The following is a 22,720-nucleotide window of genomic DNA, read 5'->3' as shown; positions in this document are numbered from 1 at the left end:
TTTTTTATTTTAAAATAAAAATAATAGTAATATAATATTTTTTATATACTGTTAGCAATATGCAAGTATAAAATTCTCATATTGAAAAAAAATAAACTAATATACACATATTATACATAATTTCTTAATGCATAATGAATAAAGAGTTTACTAATGAAAACTTTTCATTTATGCTTTGTGTGGATACTAAAATTTAAAATAAGAGATTTAAATTTAATTTTAATGAAAATAATTACTACACTCAATTTTCTCCTACAAAGAATTCCAAAACAAAAACAATTTCATTAGGCCTATTAGGGTAACCCATTGTTGTTGCCCTCAAAATTTCATCAAATTATTGATGGCATTTTGATCCTAAATGCTCCCAAATGGGATACACAAGCAAGTAAATATAATTTATAAACTTTTTTTTTTAATTTTCTTAAACAGCAAAATTCCAGTCTCATGATGGCATTGGCAAAATTCAAATATTTTCACAAAAAAGATATATACACACGAACACATCAGAACCCATGAAAGAATCATCCATGAAATATGATGAAGAAAAATCAAAAGGCAAAAAAAATGGAGAGGGGATATTGAAACTCAGCTGCAAGATTTCAAGGAAATAGGAAATATAATGAAAACGGTTAATGAACTTACAGCGATAATAGTTTAGCTTCAAGTTCCACGATTAATGGACTTTTGAGTCTGCAGAGGGGAAAAATAATACGCCTCAGCGAATGAGATGTGAAGAGAGAGATTAGAATGAGGGGGAGAGGAAAGAGGAGGGAGAGATTGCAAAGCTAAAACCGTTATAACGGTCACACAACATTTATATATACTGAATTAAGAATATTTGCTCTTAATTCCTTTCTATCCCATATTAATATTAATTATTGATATTCTTTTAAAATAATAATAATAATAATAATAATAATAATAATAATAATAATAATGATGATGATGATAATATAATTGATTATTTTAATTATCCAATTTTTAATTACTTTTTATTTTGAACATATTATATTTTTGCAAATACAATTATAAAATTAATAACTTTGCAAATAAAGGAAAAATTAAAAAAAATACAAACTATATATTATTATTATTATTATTATTATTATTATTATTAAACCCTTATTTCCATTGACTCGACCAAATGCAAGCATGACACAATTGACTCGACCTTACTCCCCCTGAACAGCAACATGACTGACCCGAGTCTCGGTACTCCACAAGCAAGGAACAATTGACCGGACCTTGGTCTCATTGAAACGAAAAAGCCTGCTGGACTTGCTCGTAGTGGAACCGAAACACGAAACAACTTGAATGGACCTTTCTCACCTTGAATCACAAGAATGGAACAAGTTGGCTGGATCATCTTGCTCTCGGTGAAATGGATCCCTCCTTCCCTGGCCTTTCATCTTATCGGTGCACCGAAGCTCTATGCAAAATCATTTTAAAGATTGCCATGCTTTGTTTAATCTTGTTCTAATCCTTTATTATTATTCAATTAAAATCACGATATATGTTGCTTTGTAGAAATATAAGTTGTCAACCCAACCAAAATGCTTTCAAATTTTAAAAACCGATTAACTCCAAATTTTTTTTAAGAGATATGCATACATGACAAGGGGTATTTTTATGACCTTCCCCTTTTTAATTCATATTTTACTTCTGTTTTTTAAATTTTAGTTTGTTATTAAAAAAATTTCTAAATTTTAATTTTATTTTATAAAAAATCTCTTTAATATGTAATAATAGATTTCTAAATTAAAAAAACCTTCTAAATTATAGTGTGACTTATACAAATACAGCTTCAGCACTTTATAGTAAAGAGAAAATCCTCCTTTCCAGCATTAGTATTTTTTGAGTGTGAGAGGAAAGGAGATAAATAAGCAATTTCAGTTTTTTTTTTTTAACTCGGAAATTTGCTATAATAAGTTGAAAAGATTTTTTTGAAATAAAATTAAAATTTAAAAATTTTTTAATAAAAAATTAAAATTAAGAGATAAAAATAAAATACATAACAAAATTTAGAAATAAGGTATAAAAATTACCATGCACTGCAGTTGATTCAGCTGGTTGAATCTAATCAAAACATGAACAATTAGTGATATCAAATATGTTATGAGCTAGAACTAACAATATAATAAAGACTTATTGTCATGACCCAACCTATGGGCCGGACCGGCACTAAGACCTGGGCCAGCCTAAAACCCCCGAGGCCCGTAGTAAGCCTTAACTATTCATTTACCCAACTCTAAGGCCCATTTGGGCCCAATTTCAAGAAACCAACAGGACAGAGTCCGGCCATAAAATGAACCTACCAACGGAGAGTTTTTGACTCACCCGACCTGTAAACACAATAAACAATCCATTGGAGAGCTCAGCTCACCCTCCACATACTCATATCATCATAATGATAAATGGGAGCTCAGCTCCCTCATCTAGTCCATCAAACATGCATATAATAATTTTACAGGTCCACAATAATAATTTAGTTTACAGACCCAAATCAAATAAACATTTCTAACACATGCGAAAATTCTAGGAGTAAATAAAATTACACAAATATTGATAAACAACCTGCGAGGAAAGGAAGCAGGTTAACCTCAAAAATATCCTCCTGTGGCCTGGAAAAATATTGAACAGGAGTGAGCGTTCGACTCAGAGAGTAAAATATCAATTTTAACCATAATCTCTATAACTATCTAAAACTAATGCACCATGTAGAGTGAAATGCAACATCAACAACATTTTCACATCATAACATCAAAAAGGTAAATTTGGAGCACTCACGCACCCTGTAACATCAATCATAATATATGGGAGCTGATCCCCTATACAGCTCTCTTAAATCCAACAAGAACTCGGACTTCCACTTAATAACCAAATCGGGGTCCCAACGAAGAACTCAAGCCGTGTCTACACCGAAGGACCGGGTCCCAGCGAAGATCTCAAGCCGTATCTACCCGTCCTATCCGTAGTCCACACCACATCACACGCACGCCAACGCACGCACACTGCTCTAAATTACCACAACAACATCCATGGCACGCTAACAGTTATGAATGCAACATAAATCGTGCCTAGAGTTTAACTACATAAATATATGCATATAAGTGATGCATGGGCATGCTTGAACATATAATAATATCGAAATTACAATTAAAATTAATATTTTACTCACAGACTTGGCGCAATCATTTTTGGCGGTGGGCGAAAGAAAGAAGGCTCTCACCTGACAATTATATTACAATTATTTAATACAAATGACCCAATACAAATCAAGAAAAGACCCAATATGTCCTAAGTCGTGCCAAAAATCCGGCAGAGTCTCCCCTATACCTAGGACCTACCCAACCTGCAAAAGGGCTCAAAACACACTACTGTATCCACAATCCATATATCCACAACTCAATCACATCACACAGGGTAGGCCCATCAAATCAATCATTCATCACAATATGTAAAATTTCAATTTAGTCCTTATAATTGATCATTTTTGCAAAAACTGCTCAAATAAGCTCTAAAAATTATAAAACTCTGCCCCGCGGTCCTTAGAAATATTACTAAGCTATTGCAAAAAGAATCGTAATTTTCTAAGCTACCACGAATATTTTATGAATTTTTAATCCTATTTAAGCACTAGAAAATTACGAAAAAGCAAGGTTCGGGTTTACCTTTGCCGATTCCGACTTCAGGAACGCGCTCGGTCTGATACCACTAAATGTGACGCCCCTTACCCGTCTATTATATAGCCGAGCAAGAAGTGCCACATTCGATGCCGGAGCACCCTATCTTGTCTTGTCATGTCTATTGTAAATTTTAATGTCATTTAAATCAGGTAATTTATGTGTAGAATTTTTTATATATATATATATATATATATCTTATTTCTGTGGAGACCCGGACAGATCCTCCTCTGCTTTATTAGCATCTGGTGGGTTCCACTATCACGTGTTAACATATTCATAGTCATCTCATATATTTCCATATCATATTTTCTTTTATCATATCATTCACAACTATTTATGAGATCTCAAAATGAAGTGTCATCTATTGCATTCATATGGAAATTTATAGATAATAAATTATAAGTTTTCATTTCAAGTCCAAAACAAAATACATCATAAACTAGTAATTACATCATGACTAGACATAATGAACCAAAATACTAGTCTACACATGGGCCCTACCAAAATACAAAAGACTGATGAGGTGACTCGATCGATGGCGGATCCGGAACTCGTCCGAATACTGATCTTCAGTACCTACGCGATGGAAAACCAACGCGCTAAGCATAACGCTTAGTGGTGCATAATTTATAATAATAATAATTAAACAATTGAAATAATATTTACAAATCATAAATTCTGGGTCTTTTACATTTTTTTTATTACACTTTAGAATCAATTAAAATTATTGGGGTCTTTCCTGTTTACTTATTGTATATTCAGTATTAATTAATTATTATCAATGCCCAAGAAACCTATAACAAATTATAAAAGCTGGATACACGGGAGTATACGGGTTAGACAGCCATATGTCTACCACAGATACATCCACGAGGCGCACGAGACCTTCACGGGCTTGTAAAGCCAGAAATAAAGTAGGCACAATGGCAGTAGGCATATAGCACGTAGAACAATCATATCGGACATATATTGTCGGTTCATGATTTACTCTATAAGCGATCGCTATCTGTGGTCCCTAATTGGTATACCAATTTATCCAAACTAAATAAATAAGTCTAGGTATACTATGGGCAATTAAACATTTTTAATTATTTTAGCACTATTCACTGTTACTATTTTCTAGTACTGTTCACTGGTACCATTAATTTCATATTAATAGGACATTAGTCCCAATTTACATATTCATATCATTTTTAATATTTAATTATCCTTATGAGAATTTTAATTATCATATATAGCATTTTTCCCATGAACCTTCCTTTAGGTTCATGTTGATGTGTTATCTTTATCTAGGAATTTGACTAGGTTGGGATGTCTATTTAGTCACAATTCCTTCATAACAATTGCTCCTCTATGTTTAAACTTGAATTTCAGTTTTTGAATCACTGAGTTTGGGGTTATAGAACTCAAGTTATGGTCAAAATACCAAAGGAATAGTATTTTGGGACATTTTCTGGGTTGGCAGTTTCAGTGACCCAACTTGTGCTAACAATTTGAATTGGTTAAAGGCAAAACTGGGTTAAGTGGTCTTCATAAAAAGTGTAGCCCTATGTCTAAACTTTCCATGGTTAAAATTTTAGGTCATTTGGACCAGTATAGAGAGAGTTATGACCAAATGAACACGTACTGTTCATTTGGTCATTTTCTGGGTTGGCAGTTTCAGTGACCCAACTTGTGCTAATAATTTGAATTGGTTAAAGGCAAAACTGGGTTAAGTGGTCTTCATAAAAAGTGTAGCCCTATGTCTAAACTTTCCATGGTTAAAATTTTAGGTCATTTGGACCAGTATAGAGAGAGTTATGACCAAATGAACACGTACTGTTCATTTGGTCATTTTCTGGGTTGGCAGTTTCAGTGACCCAATTTGTGCTAACAATTTGAATTGGTTAAAGGCAAAACTGGGTTAAGTGGTCTTCATGAAAAGTGTAGCCCTATGTCTAAACTTTCCATGGTTAAAATTTTAGGTCATTTGGACCAGTATAGAGAGTTATCACCAAATGAACACGTACTGTTCATTTGGTCATTTTCTGGAGTTGCAGGAAATCCGAATTTGGGTAGTATTTAGGTCAAGTTTTGGACAGAATTTGGGCATGATTTCTTCATGGAAAATGGACTATTTTGGGTCTAGTTTCACCTCCAATTGGCCTCATACCAATTGGGGTCACACAATTTTATTTATGGCCTAAAATGTACACTGCCCTCAACAAACACAACCTGCAGAAAATTGACACTTCCAAAACTCAACCTCCTCCAACTTCCTTACTTCAATTTGCATGCAATACACTTCTATAAGCAACAATCTCATCCCAATAGATCAATTTCAACATTTTACACAAAGTCCTCAACATTTACACAAACTCTAGTTTTCAAAGTTTCAAATTTACACAAACACTACACAATCAAACACCCAAATATTTCAACTAATTACACATTCTCATAGAACCATTTTTCATCACTTAAAAGCAATAAATTTCAAGTTCCATGGCTGCCAAAAATTCAAGGGTTCTTTCCTCTAGATTTTCTTTTTGTTTTAATGGTATTTATGCTTAGCTAAACATGTTTTTCATGTTTAATAAAGAGAAGAAGAGGGATTAGTGCACTAACCTCTTGTGACCCACTTCAAACTTTAATCTTTCTTCTTCTTATGGGTATCTAAAGCTTCCTTGGTCTATGGGTTTTGGTGAGTGAAAGCTTGGGAAATCAAGCTTTAAGCTTGATAACAATGGTGGGGAGGGAGAGAGCAAGGGAACGACAAGGAGAAAGAGAGAAGAGGAAGAAGAATGGTTGGTGAGGTTTTGTCTTCTTGTGTCTATTTATATACATTTATGTGTACTTTATTTTTTTTTTTTAAATTTCATAAATCTATTTCCTTTCTTTTCTTTTCTTTCCTTTTCTTTTCTTTCCTTTTCTTTTCTTTTCTTCTTCTTTCTCTTCTCATTTTTCAAATTCAAATTCATAAAATTAATTTATGTTAATTATTCTATTTTCAAATTTTAATTTGACATTTAAGTCAAAATTCACCTCTAGGGGTGAAATGACCAAAATGCCTTTCATGGTGCTCATCGGATTATTTTTATTTTATTTTTGTACCAAATAAATAAATTCTCTAAATTTTATTTTATTTTCTCAAAATTTTTCCTACATTTTTTTTTAATATTTATTTCATTAATTTATGCCTCCTCACTATAGTTTAAGTGTAGTTCCAGACATTTTAATTATTAGTCATCGAAATGACTACCTTTGGTGAGGACGTTACACTTATACAATAAATTCATGGCATAAACAATGAAATCTAAAAAAACAAAAAACATACTTATTACTAAACTAATTAAAAATACATAATGTGAGATTTTTTTTTTCTCTGCAGATTATAATAATTTGATAGACAAATTATGAAATGGATCTGTTGAAAATTCTTATATAGACTCGGTCCACCATGAATTTAAGATTTAAATATATGAATACTAATATAAATTTTAAATTCTAAGTTTATGATAAATCAGATTTAAAGAATAAAAATCTTAGTTATATACATACATAATTAATACATATAATAATTATGAAAAATATACATTAATTTTTTTTAATTATGTGTAATTATTAAATTTACTCTCATATAAATATACTTAAATGAAAGTGGAGTACAAAACTTTTTCATCATTATTTATAAAATTAAAGTGGTGTTTATTGTCTTTTAATTGAATGTAAACTTAAAATCATTTAGAAATAGTAAAGTAGATGAACTTATCTCCAACAGATTGCAACCTTTCTGAAAAGTTGATTAGGAATATGTAATTGAGATGATAGTGATTTTGTCTGGTAGCTGCATATAATTGCCTTATTTATAGATGGGATAGACAGCTTTTTAATTTGTGTATTTCAAATGGAAAAGCAATGAATAAAAACATTAGTAAAGTTTGTATGTATGGTAACAGATTAATGGACACATATTATTTAACTAATCAGTTGACAATTTTTAATTAAAAAAAATGATTAATTGTCTTTTCAAAAGTAGTCTCAATTTACTTATCATTTTAAAAGTGGAAAGCTTTAAAACAAAAAGAAAATTGGAAAGTTGTTATTGTTGGAGCAAAGAAACTCATCCCTCCTTTGCAAGTCATCCATAGCATTCTTTGTAATTTGATTGATTTGATTCAAAATTAAATATATTTGTAAGTGTTAAAAGATATAGGGAGTTCAAAGCATTCAAGGAGATTTTTTTTTATGAGTTTAATAAGAGAATATATTTATAATTTGATATTATTTTTAACTCATATAATGAATTTATGAGTTTTTCTTATTTATGTATTTCTCACTCATTTTATTTTTTTTTTATGTGAGAATTTTATATTTACATATTCATAACAATAAGATATAAAAAATATTATATTATTTTTATTTTTATTTTAAAATAAAAAAACTAAATTAGTTATTTATTTTTTTTATTTAATTAGTTCAATTTTTATTTGGGGGTTAAAACTATTATTGGCCATTAGTTTATGATTAAAGGGCCCTATAAATTATCAAAGCACATGCACAACAATACACATGCATAATAAAGCTGGAAAGTTCAGAACAGGGAAAAATACAAAAATATCAATGCAAATAAAAAAGCAAATTAAAACAAGTATCCAATGCTTCAATATGAAATCTCAACTTCCTGTTGGTGGAGAGACCCCACAACCCACTACCACACAAAAGCTACCCAAAACTCTAAACACACCATTCTCACAATATCTACAATGCATGCTCCCATAACCTCAAATCTTTCTCCTTTTTAATAAAAAAATTTATGCCCATGAAAAATGGACATAGCAATTAAGAATTTGATTTTTGATGCACTCCATTTTGAGTTTAAATTATATTGATTATTGTTAAAGTTTCTTGTAAGTGAATGATATATAGTAATAAATTTAAAAAAAAAAGATTAGGGTAAATATATAAATAAATTATATGATAGATTTTGTACATTAAAAAATAGTGTGCTGAATACTTATATAAAAGTAGTTAAGTCTTAACTTTAAGAAGATGAAACTTATATTTTTGTAGGTGAATATGTACATGTATTATAAATATACAATAATTTGCCCCATATATAAGGTTAATTGATTTCTTGTTATTATAATAGATTCTCAAATACTTAAATTTATAATGATTGAATTTAAACAAATATACAAATATATAAGAGTTATTTAAGGAAAAAAAAATTAATTAATCTCTCTTTTGTAGAATAAATCCACCTTTAAAGATATGTAATATCTACTCTAAACCTTTAGGAGTTTGTAGACTCTTTTTGACTTGGGATACCCTTCCTACCCCTATACTTTTAACTTGTAGAAGATAATAAATATAAATTTATCCCACATATGATTGTTTATGCTTTTCATCTCCATATATCTAACCCACACTCCTTTTTGGAGCAAAACCTTCAAATCTTCATCTTGTGTAATGAATTTAGACACACAAAGGAGTTGGAGGATTCACATGTCATCAAATATTAAATGTCACCAATATTCTTTGTCCTTGCATTAGGACCATTCCCACTTTCAATTATCCACCCATGTTCCTAGGTAGGTAAGTCTTTTGTCTTTTTCTTCTTTTTTTATTCTTTTATGATTTTTTTAAGTACTAATCTAAAAGAGAAATTAATCTTATTAATTGATGTTTTGAATTAATTTTTGCGTTTTATATTAAGAGTCTCATTAATATTGAGGTTGAAAATATTTTTCTAAAAAATTATTTTTAAAATTTATTGAAATTTTATTATTATAATTAAAATATGTTAAACTAAAATTTAAATTTAAAATTTTTAACAAATATTTTTTCAATAAAACTTTTGGATAATTGTTCAAATAATAATATTAAATAATGACAAAAAAAATTCCAAATTTTATAATTTTTTTAATTTAATCTCAAATTTTTTTATTCTTATCAATATTAACCTAATTTATTAATATCAATTAACATATTAAAAATATTTCTTTTGCTTATTTGAAGGTTGATAACTGTAATTTTTTTTATTTTTATCTTTTTTATTAATTTCTTTGTAATAACTAAAAAAATTAATATTTTTAGAAAGAACAATTGCAAAAAATAATACTTTTTATCATCATAATTGGTAAATAGTGAAATTATATATTTTTCTTATTAAAATAGTTTAAAAATCTTTATATGTATATTTTAATTTTAAATTACTAAATAAGAAAATCAATATCAATGTTAACATAGCTTGGGCTAGAATTAATAACATTAAAAGAATAAGATAAATTTATAAAAAAAAATGTAAAGTTTAGGATTTTTTCTCATTAAGCCAATATTAAATATGAATTAAAAGAAATTCCTAGTTAAGATTTTCTCAAATGCTTAATTATTTTGTACAGATTAAAATTAAAAAATAATAAATTTTAAATTTAATATTAAAAGATGATATTATATATAATTAAGCCACATTATCACATATACATATAATCCAAATTTACACTAATCAATCAATGCACACATGCATTTGATTTGGTGATCACATGAGCATCTATATTTTAACCTCAAATAATTATGGCAAATAGTTATGTGCAATCAAGTCAAGCTCTTTCTGTCTCTATCCCATGATGCATAATCAAATGGAGATTTTGGGTTCAAAGTTTATGAGGAGGGTTCATGTGGTTTAGCTTTTATATACTCATTAAAGCCATTATTAAAAGTAAATTGATAAAAAAAAAAGGCCATTATTGAAAGAAATTGGCCACAATAGGAAATGCTTGTATGCCTTAGCTTCTTTGAGTCCATAATCTTGTGTTTTATATTTCTCTTGCCAATTTTGTTTTTATTAGATGATTCACCTAATCATTCAATTTGCATTTGCTATTTTATCATAATAACAATAATAATAATAATAATAATAATAATAATAATAATAATAATAATAATAATAAGAGATTATTGAAATGTTCAAAGCCGACCTAGGAGTCAAACAATTTGATCTATATCCCATTATTAATTATTTAAAATTACATTGATTTTAAATCTGGATATGAATTTCTCAATTTTTAATCAAACTAATAATATTATAAACTCAAATGGAGTTGAGAACTCATAAAACCAAAACTATTCTCTTTTTTAATTAAAAAATTAAGAGAATTTATGCCAATCAGAGTAGTCAAGAGTTTGAGTGGTATTTCTAAAAGATATCGAGTTCGAATTTCTTCATTTATCTATTTTAAAATTATTCATATTTATAAAAAAAAAAAAGATTACTACCTCCTATTATATAATTTATCAGCTATAACTAGTCCATTAAAATTAAAAAATATATATTATAAATATATATTTTTGAAAAAAAATTAATCAACCCTTCTGGGCTGGAACCTTACAACTACCAGGAATTGCTTCAAAAGAACAACTTACCAGCAAGATATTAAAAGAAAAAGAAAAAGGGTTTGGTATTTGGTAATAGTTGCCATCCAATGCTCTGTTTTTTCCATTAATTATTTTTTGGAATTTTTTTTTCCATGTTCTTTGCTTAAAATTCACTTCCAAGACATTGGGATAGTGGACTCCTTTGCATTTGAACCAGATTTTCCAATTAATAGCATTCAGTTGACTTGGAACAGGAGCATTAATTCAAGCCTGTAAACATCACTCATTTAATACTCTTAATCATGCTCATAATGTTATTATGAAACTTTGAATATTTCTCAATTATATGAGTTTTTCATAGAGAAATCTAAGCTAACTGGTCAAGGTTTGTAAAGAATTCTATGTTAAAAATAATTAATTTAACCTGTTGGGAATGTTTTACTTTCATAATGAGTTTTCTCAAGTAAGTAGAATTAGATTTAGTCCAATAAATTGTGGTTTATTAAAAAAATTAATTAATTTGAGATTTCCTTTGCTTCTATAGACTTTTTCATTTTAAATTTAATTTAATTTTAAATTAACGCAATTAATTAGTGATAACTCTTTTTGTTTTAATTTAATTTCAATAAACTCAAATTTATTATTAATACATCTACTTTTATTTTATTATTTCTTTTATTCTCTAGGGTTTTTATTAAGAGATTTGCTTTTATTTTTTAATGTTAAATCATGTTTCCTTTATAATAAATTTCTATTTTTTTTATCATTTTATTATTATTTTAATAATTTTATATTTAAATATTTATCTTGTAAAATAAAAGTTTATAATTTAAATATTAATAGCCTTTTCGTTATAAAAATTTCTAAACTATAAACAATTTTTTTGAATATGTTAATTTTAAAATACTTTTCAGATTTTAATTTTAAATAATTCATTTAGATAATTAACTTTTAATAATATTTAAAGATATTTTTAACCATTGATTAGATCAAAATTGATATTTTCATTTAATTTAAATTGAATTTTTAAAAAACTCAAATTAAATCAAAATTTAAAATTAAATTGAGTTTAATATCAAATTAAAATTAAAAACCGGCTTATGTAATCAAATTAAAGTTAAAAAATATTTCTTTCAGTTATTTTTATTTATTATATTTAAATTTTATATAATGATCAAGAAAATAATTAGACAATTTTATTTTTATAAAAAAAAAATTAGTACTCAATTAAATTATTCTTTATCTCATATAATTATTTTTTTTAATTTTCTCTTTTATTTTTATAATAAAAATAAAAGAGAAAATTAGAAAAAAAATAATTATACTCTTTAGTATTTTATAAATATGATAAATAATTTTAGATAAAAAAAAATATTTAAATGCAAGAGTTAATTTTAATATTAAATTAAATTGGCATGTGGCTGCTATTAGCTCAATATAGAATTGTGGTTTGAAAATAATAAAATTGATTTGAATTTTTTGTAAAAAATATTTTTACATATTTATTAAAAATTTATTTTATTTTTATTTAAAACTATAAAATTTCAAATTTCAATATACCTATTTATACTTAAAAAAAGGCATAATTTATAAATAGTAATAATTTAAAGAGTAATGTCCAAACAACAACACGTGGTCAAACGCGCCACAAATGGCGCGTGAGTGTGAAAATCCCTCGTTGAAAAGAAAAGAATTACCACCGCTTCTTCCACCAGTATCACAGTAATCAATGTTCTCTCCGTTTTCTTCATTTTTTTTTTCCTTCAGCCCCTGCAAAAATTCTCTTTAGTCAAAAGAGCCTTGGGACCCTCCACACCCCACCCTTCTTTTTCTAATCTTCATTCTTTTTCCTAGTTAATCACTGCTCTAAATAATCATCATCAACATATTATGTCAACAACACAGTCCTCAACAAAATTATCAATTATCCAACTGTAAAGCAATCTACAACATCGGATACAGATTGCAAGAATTGAGAATGAATCTTCAAAAGAAAAAGAAAAAGGAGGAAAAAAGAAAAGGGAAAAGAAAATCCCATTAACATATTTTTCTTCACCAAATTCTAAGGCCAGAAACTGCAATACCCTCGATAACCCAGGAAGAGAATAAGCTAAAAGGTACCAAAACCATGCCTTCAAGGCCCTTATCTCCGAGTTATTTTTACCATCATAAACCTGGTTTTATCACTAAGACCAGAATCTTGTTCTTGACACTCACAATCTCTGCCTCTCTGGTGATTATCTTTACAATTGTCTACTTTCTTTACCATCTTTGGTATTCTCTTGTAAATCGCTCAAGAACCATCCCTTTTGACTCTGGTACTCCTCTAAAGCTCCAGAGATTTTCTTACAAAGAGCTGAAGGTTGCTACCAATGATTTTGATGATGATAATATTATTGGCAAAGGTGGTTCTGGTACTGTCTTTAGAGGCATTGCAAGGGATGGGAAGCTATATGCTATCAAGAGGCTTGATACTCTCTCTTTACAATCAGAGAGAGAGTTCCAAAATGAGTTGCACATTCTTGGTGGGTTAAGATCACCTTTCTTGGTTACTTTATTGGGATACTGTTTTGAAAGGAATAAGCGCTTGCTTATCTATGAGTACATGCCAAATAAAAGTTTGCAAGAATTGCTATTTGGGGAGGGGCATTTGAGCCTGAGTTGGGACAGAAGATTCAGTGTTATTCTTGATGTTGCAAGAGCACTTGAGTTTTTGCACCTTGGATGTGATCCACCAGTGGTTCATGGGGATATTAAGCCAAGCAATGTTTTGCTTGATTTTGATTTTAGAGCCAAGATTTCAGATTTCGGGTTATCAAGAATTAAGGTGGAGGGTGAGTTTGGAGTGGATTTGTTTAGCCAAGACTTGGGAAAGAGTCAAGAACTGTGGAAGAGTCAGGATCTTTCAGGAAACTTGACCTCAGAGACTCCAGCAATTGGTACTCCTGTGGAGACTTGTCAAGAGGTAGATTTCGCTCTTGCTTTACAAGCTTCTTCTTCCTCAAAAAATAGTAGAACATGTTATAATGTTAGAGCTTTGAATATGAATTCTTTCAATTATAATGCCAACATTGTGAGTGAGAGTGATGTTAAGGTAGAAAATGGGAAAGGGAAGGAAGTCTCTGGTTTGGATATTGGTGGTGATGATTGGAATTGCAAGTTTGTGCCTTATGATGATGAGCCTTGTAGTATTGATCATAGTAAAGAGTTAAATTTTAATGGTTCGTCTGTTGTTGATGATTCCACTGGTACAAAAAAATGGGGAAAGGATTGGTGGTGGAGACAGGATGGAAGTGGTGAATTGTGTAGTAAAGATTATGTTATGGAGTGGATAGGGAGCCAGATTTGCCCTTCGGCGAATCCTGATTGGGATGAAGAAAAGAAAAGTACTCCTGAAAGAACAGAATTGAATCGTTCAGCCCCATTGGACAAGTTAGAAGATGCCAGTGAACCTCAGTTACATGAATTGGGGTTTGAAATTTGCATAAAAGAATTTGAGAAGAAAGATTCAAGGGGGAGGAAGAATCGTAGAAAGAAGAATAGAAAGATGCAAGAGTGGTGGAAAGAAGAGCACTTGGATGAGATTAGTAAGAAAGGTACTAAGCTGAAGAATCTTGAAACCAAGTGGAAGAAAAAGCTTAAAACTCCACATTTTCATCTGAGTCGCCGGTTTCACTTCCTGAGGCGAAACAAATCTGGAGAGCAGACTCTAAATGACTCTGATCAAAATGGGGAGTTTAGTTTCAGACGAGGGTGGAAGAAAAAGAATGTGCGTTCTTCAGGAAGTGATATGTGGAGTGGGGATCTTTTTAGTCGTGAGTTAAGCAGCACAACAAGCATGAGAGGCACTCTGTGTTATGTGGCACCAGAATATGGTGGTTGTGGGTACTTGATGGAGAAGGCCGATATATACAGTTTAGGAGTTTTGGTTCTTGTGATCGTGTCTGGTAGAAGGCCATTACATGTTCTTGCTTCACCCATGAAGCTTGAGAAAGCAAATTTGATAAGTTGGTGTAGGCACCTAGCTCAAGCTGGGAACATCTTAGAACTTGTAGATGAGAGATTGAAGGATGACTACAATAAAGAACAGGCAAGCATGTGCATCAACTTGGCTTTGAGTTGCTTGCAGAAGATGCCTGAATTGAGACCAGATATTGGAGAAATTTTAAAGATTTTGAAAGGGGATATGGATCTTCCATCTCTGCCATTCGAGTTTTCTCCCTCTCCACCATCTAAATTGTTTAGTAGGTCACGGAGAAGACAGAAATCCAGTGCAGAGTAGCTAAGTTTGGTACATATTCTTCATTTGTTTTCTTCTTTTCGTCATATCGTACGTATTTGGGGTTTTGGCCGAGTGCCTTATAGGAGAGATGATTGGAAGCTGGAATCTGATAAAACACATGGAGAGTGAGGGTGTACGAGTGTACTAATACTATGAGGTTTACTTTGCTGTATCTATATATGTAAATAAGACAAACTGATTTCTACTTTCTTTGCCTCTAAATGGTTGCAACTTGCTAATAGTAATGGCTCAAAAATCATGTTTACAATTGCATTACTCATGCAGCTCACTTCATTACAATGATGATTCAGGAATTAGGACATGAAAAATAAACTGGGCAGATGCTGGTTTGTCTCTTCATTTGCAACAATTAACCACAGACAAAGTTTCTGCTGCAACTGTTGGTATTTGTTGAGTTTTCCAGGTCAATTAGTTGTAAAACAAAGAGTACATACATATAGCTAAGATGTTGATATATGAAAATAAAGCCAGTAATTTTGCTTTCTTCAATAATTCAGCTTCCACAAAAACATTTTTGGGATATACCCTTTTGCTTTTGCTTTTGTTTTCTTCAGAAAGAGGAAACTAAATGTAGCTGGAACAATTCCCTTTCTATTTTTAGATGGTGAGAAGGTCCAAGCAAATGAAGAAAATGCAATCAAAGTACCAAAATAGACTCTGGATAGGCTTGTTAACTAATGGATATTACATGTGCAGCTTTTGAAAATACCATATTTAAGGGTAATGGTCAACACTCCTGATCCCACATTAAAAAAAAAAAACCATTGCAATTATTGTAGTTCTTCATCGTTCCTTGTATGATTCTTCCTTGAATTTAGGCTGGCCTCAGGAACCAGACATGTCTCAATCATATTAAAGCTATTTGCATGACATGATAAAGTCTTTAGGGGGCTAATATAAATTACCCACTAATTAAAGTCATCTATACTTTTACCTAAAGTATTATTGTTGTCCATTTTTTCTAGGAGGAGAAGGTCTGGTTTCTGGGTAAGGAAAGCATATGCTTCAAGCATGGGAAATATGTTAGTTTATGAGCCTCTCTATAAATAAAGGAGTATACCCTAAACTAAACTAATATGCTACAATTTAATGATATTAAAGTCGTTTTCAGAATCGTGAGATTTTGAGTTTGAAAATCAGCTAAATTACATATATATATATATATATATATATATATATATATATATATATAACCTAATAAAGTAAGGTTATTTAGGAGTATATACCAAAATTCAAAGTTGTTGAATATAATTCCCTTCCCTAATATTTAAAGAAAAAGAAGCATTAAGCAAATATTTACATTGAAAATTTGGCGAGGGGTAAGCTGGGTACGACCATGGGCCGCTTTGGAATCTGAATCTGAACGGTTCAAATTCGTTTTTGCTCAAATTATAAATAAATTGAATTGAAATTAAACTGAAATCATTTAAATTAAATAAAAAATTTTCATTAGAAAAATAAAAGGTCTAAAAAAAAATTAAATCGGATCGAGTTAAAGCCAGAACCTTAAAGAGTAGCAGTTCCAATTCACCCTTTTTTTTAACCAAAACTGACTATTTCAAATCAATTCGAACCAAGACTGGCCCGCATCTAGGGTGAGCAACAAAATCCATCAATGGATAACTGAACTGATATAATCACATCGAATTGAAAAAAATTAAATAATTAAATAAATAAATTTAGTTATAATTTTTAATTTTAAAAAATTAATAGTTAATTAAAAAAAATTGAAATTTTTATCTACATATATAGTTTGTAATTTATTATATATAGATATTATCAAAAAAAAAATGATTTATATCATTGTTCATGTTGTAACTATATTTCATTATAAATTCATGATCAAGTATTTAATATTTTATATAATTAATTTAAAAAGTAAAATTTAAGAATAAAATTAAATATAAGAAATTAAACCTTGTTTATTAAAAAAAATAATTGAACTAAATCAATGGAAATATCAGTTAAATAGTGAACTAGTATTAATATGTCCTTACCTTTTTTTGAAGGAGCTCAAGTTGAAGAGTCTCTACTCCATCTTCTCAATCTTTATAATATTTATCGAAGACCTAATTCTCTTATCAGAGGTATTAGATCAGAGGGAAAAAGTTAAGTAACAGGAATAGAGGCAGGCCGAGGCGTTTGGCAACTCATATTTGGTGAGGTCTCTCTACTCATCTCTGACACTAGATGCTATTCATGGGTTTTTCAAATGCTGCATAGGCAGAAGTTTACAAGCAATTAAAAGAGGCCTAAGTTTACAAGCAGATAAAAAGCCTAAGGATAAGAAAAAAACACCTGGCTATTGTAAAGAGGATTCAAGCCTTAAGAGAAAGTTCAAGCCCAAAATCATTAAGCATAAAAACACAAGAGGCTTGAGCCGAGAATAGGAGATCTGGGGTAATAGACAAAATGGATAAGTATAACCCAAACCAAGGATCCAACAAAATCTTGAACTATCGCCACCATTCACTGTCACCCTACAGTGGAGGTCCTTGAAGATAGTGGTCATTCCAACATTGTTCAGGCTAAGAGGAATCCTAACTGTAATCACTTGAAAAAGTGATCGTTGAACAATCTCTTTCTTAATGATTAGAAAAGTATATAATAAATTTTAGGTAAATTATTATTTATTATCACATATTATTTTTTTTTCTTTTTTATAATTAATTATCCTTTTTTTCTTTTCTAATCTCTAATTTATTACAGAACAAAACCCTCCCTCCCATCATTTTACTTTTTATTTTTTTCATCCTCATTCTCTTTTCTCTGGTTTCATCTTCCTTTTTCTTAAAATATTTTATACTTTTTCTTTATTATGTCAGCCTTTTACTGTAAAATTTTTTTGTTTGAAAGCTAATCTTTTATTAAAGAACAAGAACTCGAATAAAAAGAACTTTTCCACAGATACACATATAATTTATATTTTTTTTAATTGATTATTTTAGGTATAATTAATTTTTTTTTAAAACTCTCAATAAATTATGCTAGGCACTGTTTTCTTTTTTTTAAATTGATTATTCTATGTATTCTATTATATATCCACAGTTACTTATATATAAATTTTATATATTGGTAATTTGAAAGAACTCTTAATGAAATTTAAATCTTTTATAGATGATAGATTTAGACAAAAATTTGTTGGACACTCTAATTTTTTTTAATAATAAATATACTTAATCCACTTAATTTCTATAAAAATTGAAACTCATTAAAAAAAAATCCTAAATGGAGTGCAATAATTTATAATCTGTTTAAACTTTTTATAAGGCAAATTGAAAGTTGAACAACGAGATAAATGAATAATAAATATTTTTTTTAAATATCAAAACGTTACTTTTCATATTCCTAATCTTTTTTTTTTAATAAATCTAATGTGGTATCTAGTCTTTTCATCTAATCATTTTTTTTTTCAAATAGTTACCTTTTCAAATTTTTTTACTACCATCTTTCTATGTTGATCATTTTTTTTTTTTCTTTTTCGGAATATGTTGACATAGATTGCTTGAACAGCTTGTTGGGTTTGATACAAAAATTAATGTGAAGCTTGTTCAAGAGCATGAGTCATATATTGGTTAATTTGGAGTATATAATTAGATTATTTGTTGTGCTATAAGTAATGTTTTTATTTTCAGCATTTTTTATCTTTAATTTCAAAAAATTTTGTTTGAATTATGTCGATATATGATTAGTTGAACAATATTTTTTATTTACTAGAAAGAAAAAAAAAGCAGTATTTTAATTATTTTATTTACCAGAAAAAAAAAACTTTATTAATAGCAATACTTCTTTTTTTCTAACCCCGTTTTTTTAATTTTGAGTTTCATTATTTTGAATTAATTTGCTGTTAAAAATATTTTTTAGAATTAATTTAATTTAAATTAAAATTTGAAAGGTCCAATTAAAAAAAAAAGAATGAATAAATTAGACGTCAAATAAAGTAATTAATTAAAAAGAGAGAAAGAGTAATTAATTACAAGAAAGAGAAAAAAAAAATAATTTTTTTTGTTATCTTAATAATAAATAATAGGTTATTGAAAAATCTAATAAATACTCTTTCATTAATAAGAAAGAGATTATTAGACAATCACTCTTTTTAAGTGGGTAGAGTTAGCATTCATCGCATAAATTATATTAAAGTGTTGTAAAATATTTAATTTAATCTTTATATTTATTAAAAAAATTTAATTTAACTATTTTTAATTTTTTTATCTTATTTAGTCAAAAATTTTAAATTTAAGTTAAATTTTAACACAAAAATAAAATTTATGAACTAAATTTGTTGATTTCTTAAATTTTAATTTATTAATTTTAAAACTAATTTCCTTAATTTTTTTTAATTTAAATTCAAAAACCAAGAAACTCAATTTCTTAATTTTTTTGGATTAAATTGAATTTAAATTGAAATTGAAATTTCTATACTAAATTGAATAAAAAGTTGAAAATCAACTAAATTAAAATTTTCTAATAAATATAGGGTGTAATTAAATTTTAAGTCATAAAAAAATTTATGAAGAAAAGTTAACAATTGTTTGGGGGCCTCGTCCGCAGAGTCGCTCACCATGGCAGAGAGGCAAGCGTTGGAGCAACAGCAATAGCGGATATGGCTCTAAACCCATATTAGATAGCGAAGATGGTAGAGGAAAGCGTTGGAGACATGCATGTCTCTAAATCTGACGAAGATGACAATGTAAATCTGCAGCACGGGCTTAGTGTCTATACTCCATGGTTGGGTGCTTCTTGACCCTTTTAATTGCAGTATGGAGTTAGTTTTAGTTTGTTTATTTTTAATTGCAATTATTCATTTCAAGCTTTGAAGATTTTCTTTTCTATGTAAATGTGATTTTGAAATTGTTAATACGTGATTGTAAAATTTTGAAACTTGTTAATGAATGTTGGTACTTGTGAAGTGTGCTTGTTGTAAATGATGTGAATCAACAGAAAAAAATACATTTGGATTAAAACTTAAAAATGGCAGTTGGGGTGTGTTGTTTGTAAATTCGGTTCTCTATAAACCGAATCAAATCAATATTGATTGGTTTAGATTGATTACCATTTGGTTATTACCACCACTGCCACTCTCTCACCCTGGTGTCACTACTTATTGTTGCCGTCACCGCCACCACTATTACTAATGTTACTATTATTATCACTCAACCACCAATCACTGTAATTATTACTACTTATTATTAATATTATAAATAAATTAAATATTAAATCAAAATAATCATTAGATTATATTACATATATTTTTATTTTAAAACTAAATATAATAATGAAATAATAATTATATTATATTAGCATTTTGATTTTATTATATAATTTATTATATTATATTAAATTATGCTCTATTAAACGTAGCATATCTTAATCAATGATGTTTATCTCACAAATATAATTATTGGAAAGAGAAGTAGTGGTATATGCTTTTGTGAATCATGCTTTGTGGTGGACACTCACCACAGACAATTTAGCATGCTACATAACAAACTTAAGATGTGATATAAGAACATAAACTAATAAATTAGTGTACAAAGCACTTTTAATTTATTTATAAATATGCCATTTTTATATGTTAAAGAATTTAAAAATACATCTATAGAGGTAATGAATAGTGTACTCTTAATTTTCAATTTGATAAAAATTTAAGGCTGCCTTTGTTTGTTTTGTGAAGAATAGTTTTCATATTTTTTTTTTTAGTATTTAGGATATTTAAGAAATAAATTAATGAAAAATTTTTGTTTGTTTCAAAGTTTATAGACTCATATAACCAATAAATCAACACTTACCCTAATTTGGAAACTAAATATTTACATTCAATTAATTTCTTTTTAATCAATTTTTATTTAAATTTTTTTTTAATTTTTTTAATTTACAAAAAATAAATATGATTACGTAAAAAATTAATTAAATTCTTTCCTTATAAATAATTTATTCCAAATGAAGTTTTAGAAAAATAATTCTAAATCATATATATATATAGAGAGAGACTATAAAAGCTTAAAATGTTGTAATAATAATAATAATAATAATAATTTTTTTTTTAAATTCAATAATACATAATAAGTCAGATAATAATAAATATAAACCCTTTATTTCTAAATTATAATTTTGTAAAATTTTAATTTAATTATATTTTGTTTAATCAATTTTGGTATTAAAAATGAAAAAAAATTAATTTTTTATTTAAAATTTTTTTATTTTAAAAAATAAAAATAAATATAATTATGTAAGAATTTAATTAAATTTTTTTATAAATAATTTATTTCAAAAAGGTTAGAGAAGGATTAATGAGCTACTCGTTAATAATAATAATAATAATAATAATAATAATAATAATAAGTGAGAAAATAATTTAATATTCCACTTCCACAATTGGAAAGCCGCCAAATTGTATTCCGCACCGTGAAGCTACATAAAGCAGGACCTCTGGCATCCCAATCACTATAACACCAAAGAACTTGGATTCTCATTTATTGTTGAATCAAATTTCAAAACAGATACAAAACCAGCAAACAAACAAATCTGGGTTTTGGTGAGTTTTAGCTTTTAGCTCTTTCTACTGCTTCATCAATGGAAAGTGCTGAAGTTTATATAGGAATGTAAATACATATTTTTTTCTTAAAACAAAAATATAAATATAAATAATTGAATTTTTTTATTCAGAAATGATATGAAAAGATGAAAATAATTTTCTATCACTATTTTTGAATGCTGACTGGTCATTGTTTTTAGATAACAAAATAAATCTACTCCAATATTATTTTTTAGAAACTTATTATTTCTGTAACTTATAAAATAGTTAAAACCACTAAATTTTAATAAATGAATAGCTCGAATCATCAGACTCCATTAATAGAGGGTCATCACTGATATTTGAATATCCAAAATCTTCAAACAAAATGAGTTAATAATTCACATTATATTTTTAATTATAAAAAATTTTACATAATATTATAAAAAATAAAATAAAATAAAATAAAATAAAACTCTACTAAGGGGATAACTTTCGATCTACATCTATTAGGATTAAATATATGAAAAAGTTTGTTAAAGAGAAGGCAAAATCTCCCTATCTAGAAATCAATTTTGGGTTAAGTATCCTCAAATCCAATTTAAGATAAGTTGGTTTTTTATAATAATTAACAATTTAAAAAAAAAAATATGAATCAACATTACTAACTCTGCAAATTTAAGAATTTGTGCATAATCAATTATGATTTTGGCAATCTTTTGAATATTCTTATATAATTCCATGGGGATCGAAACGCAAATCATATACGTTAAGCTGGGGACAATGATTTGAATAGTTGACTTTATTTTATTTTATTTTATTTCTTTTAAGAATTTGAATTGTCGAATTTGAAAACAAGGATTT

General features: G+C 28.1%; 1 protein-coding gene across 1 annotated transcript; it reads left to right on the top strand.

Moving 5' to 3' along the window:
- The first annotated feature begins 12,854 nt into the window (after nt 1-12,854).
- LOC110640789 (putative receptor-like protein kinase At1g80870) lies at nt 12,855-15,537 on the top strand. Its single transcript, XM_021792280.2, has one exon. The coding sequence runs from the start codon at nt 13,168-13,170 to the stop codon at nt 15,319-15,321; it is 2,154 nt and encodes a 717-aa protein (XP_021647972.2). The 5' UTR covers nt 12,855-13,167; the 3' UTR covers nt 15,322-15,537.
- The last annotated feature ends 7,183 nt before the right edge of the window (nt 15,538-22,720 follow it).

Source organism: Hevea brasiliensis, chromosome 1 (assembly GCF_030052815.1).
Source record: "Hevea brasiliensis isolate MT/VB/25A 57/8 chromosome 1, ASM3005281v1, whole genome shotgun sequence".
NCBI lineage: Eukaryota > Viridiplantae > Streptophyta > Magnoliopsida > Malpighiales > Euphorbiaceae > Hevea > Hevea brasiliensis.
Note: the sequence above shows the minus strand (reverse complement) of the source record. Positions and strands in the feature narration are given on the sequence as shown.

Coding starts and splice junctions, on each gene's coding strand:
- LOC110640789 (XM_021792280.2), top strand. CDS start 13,168: ATGCCTTCAAGGCCCTTATCTCCGAGTTATTTTTACCATCATAAACCT.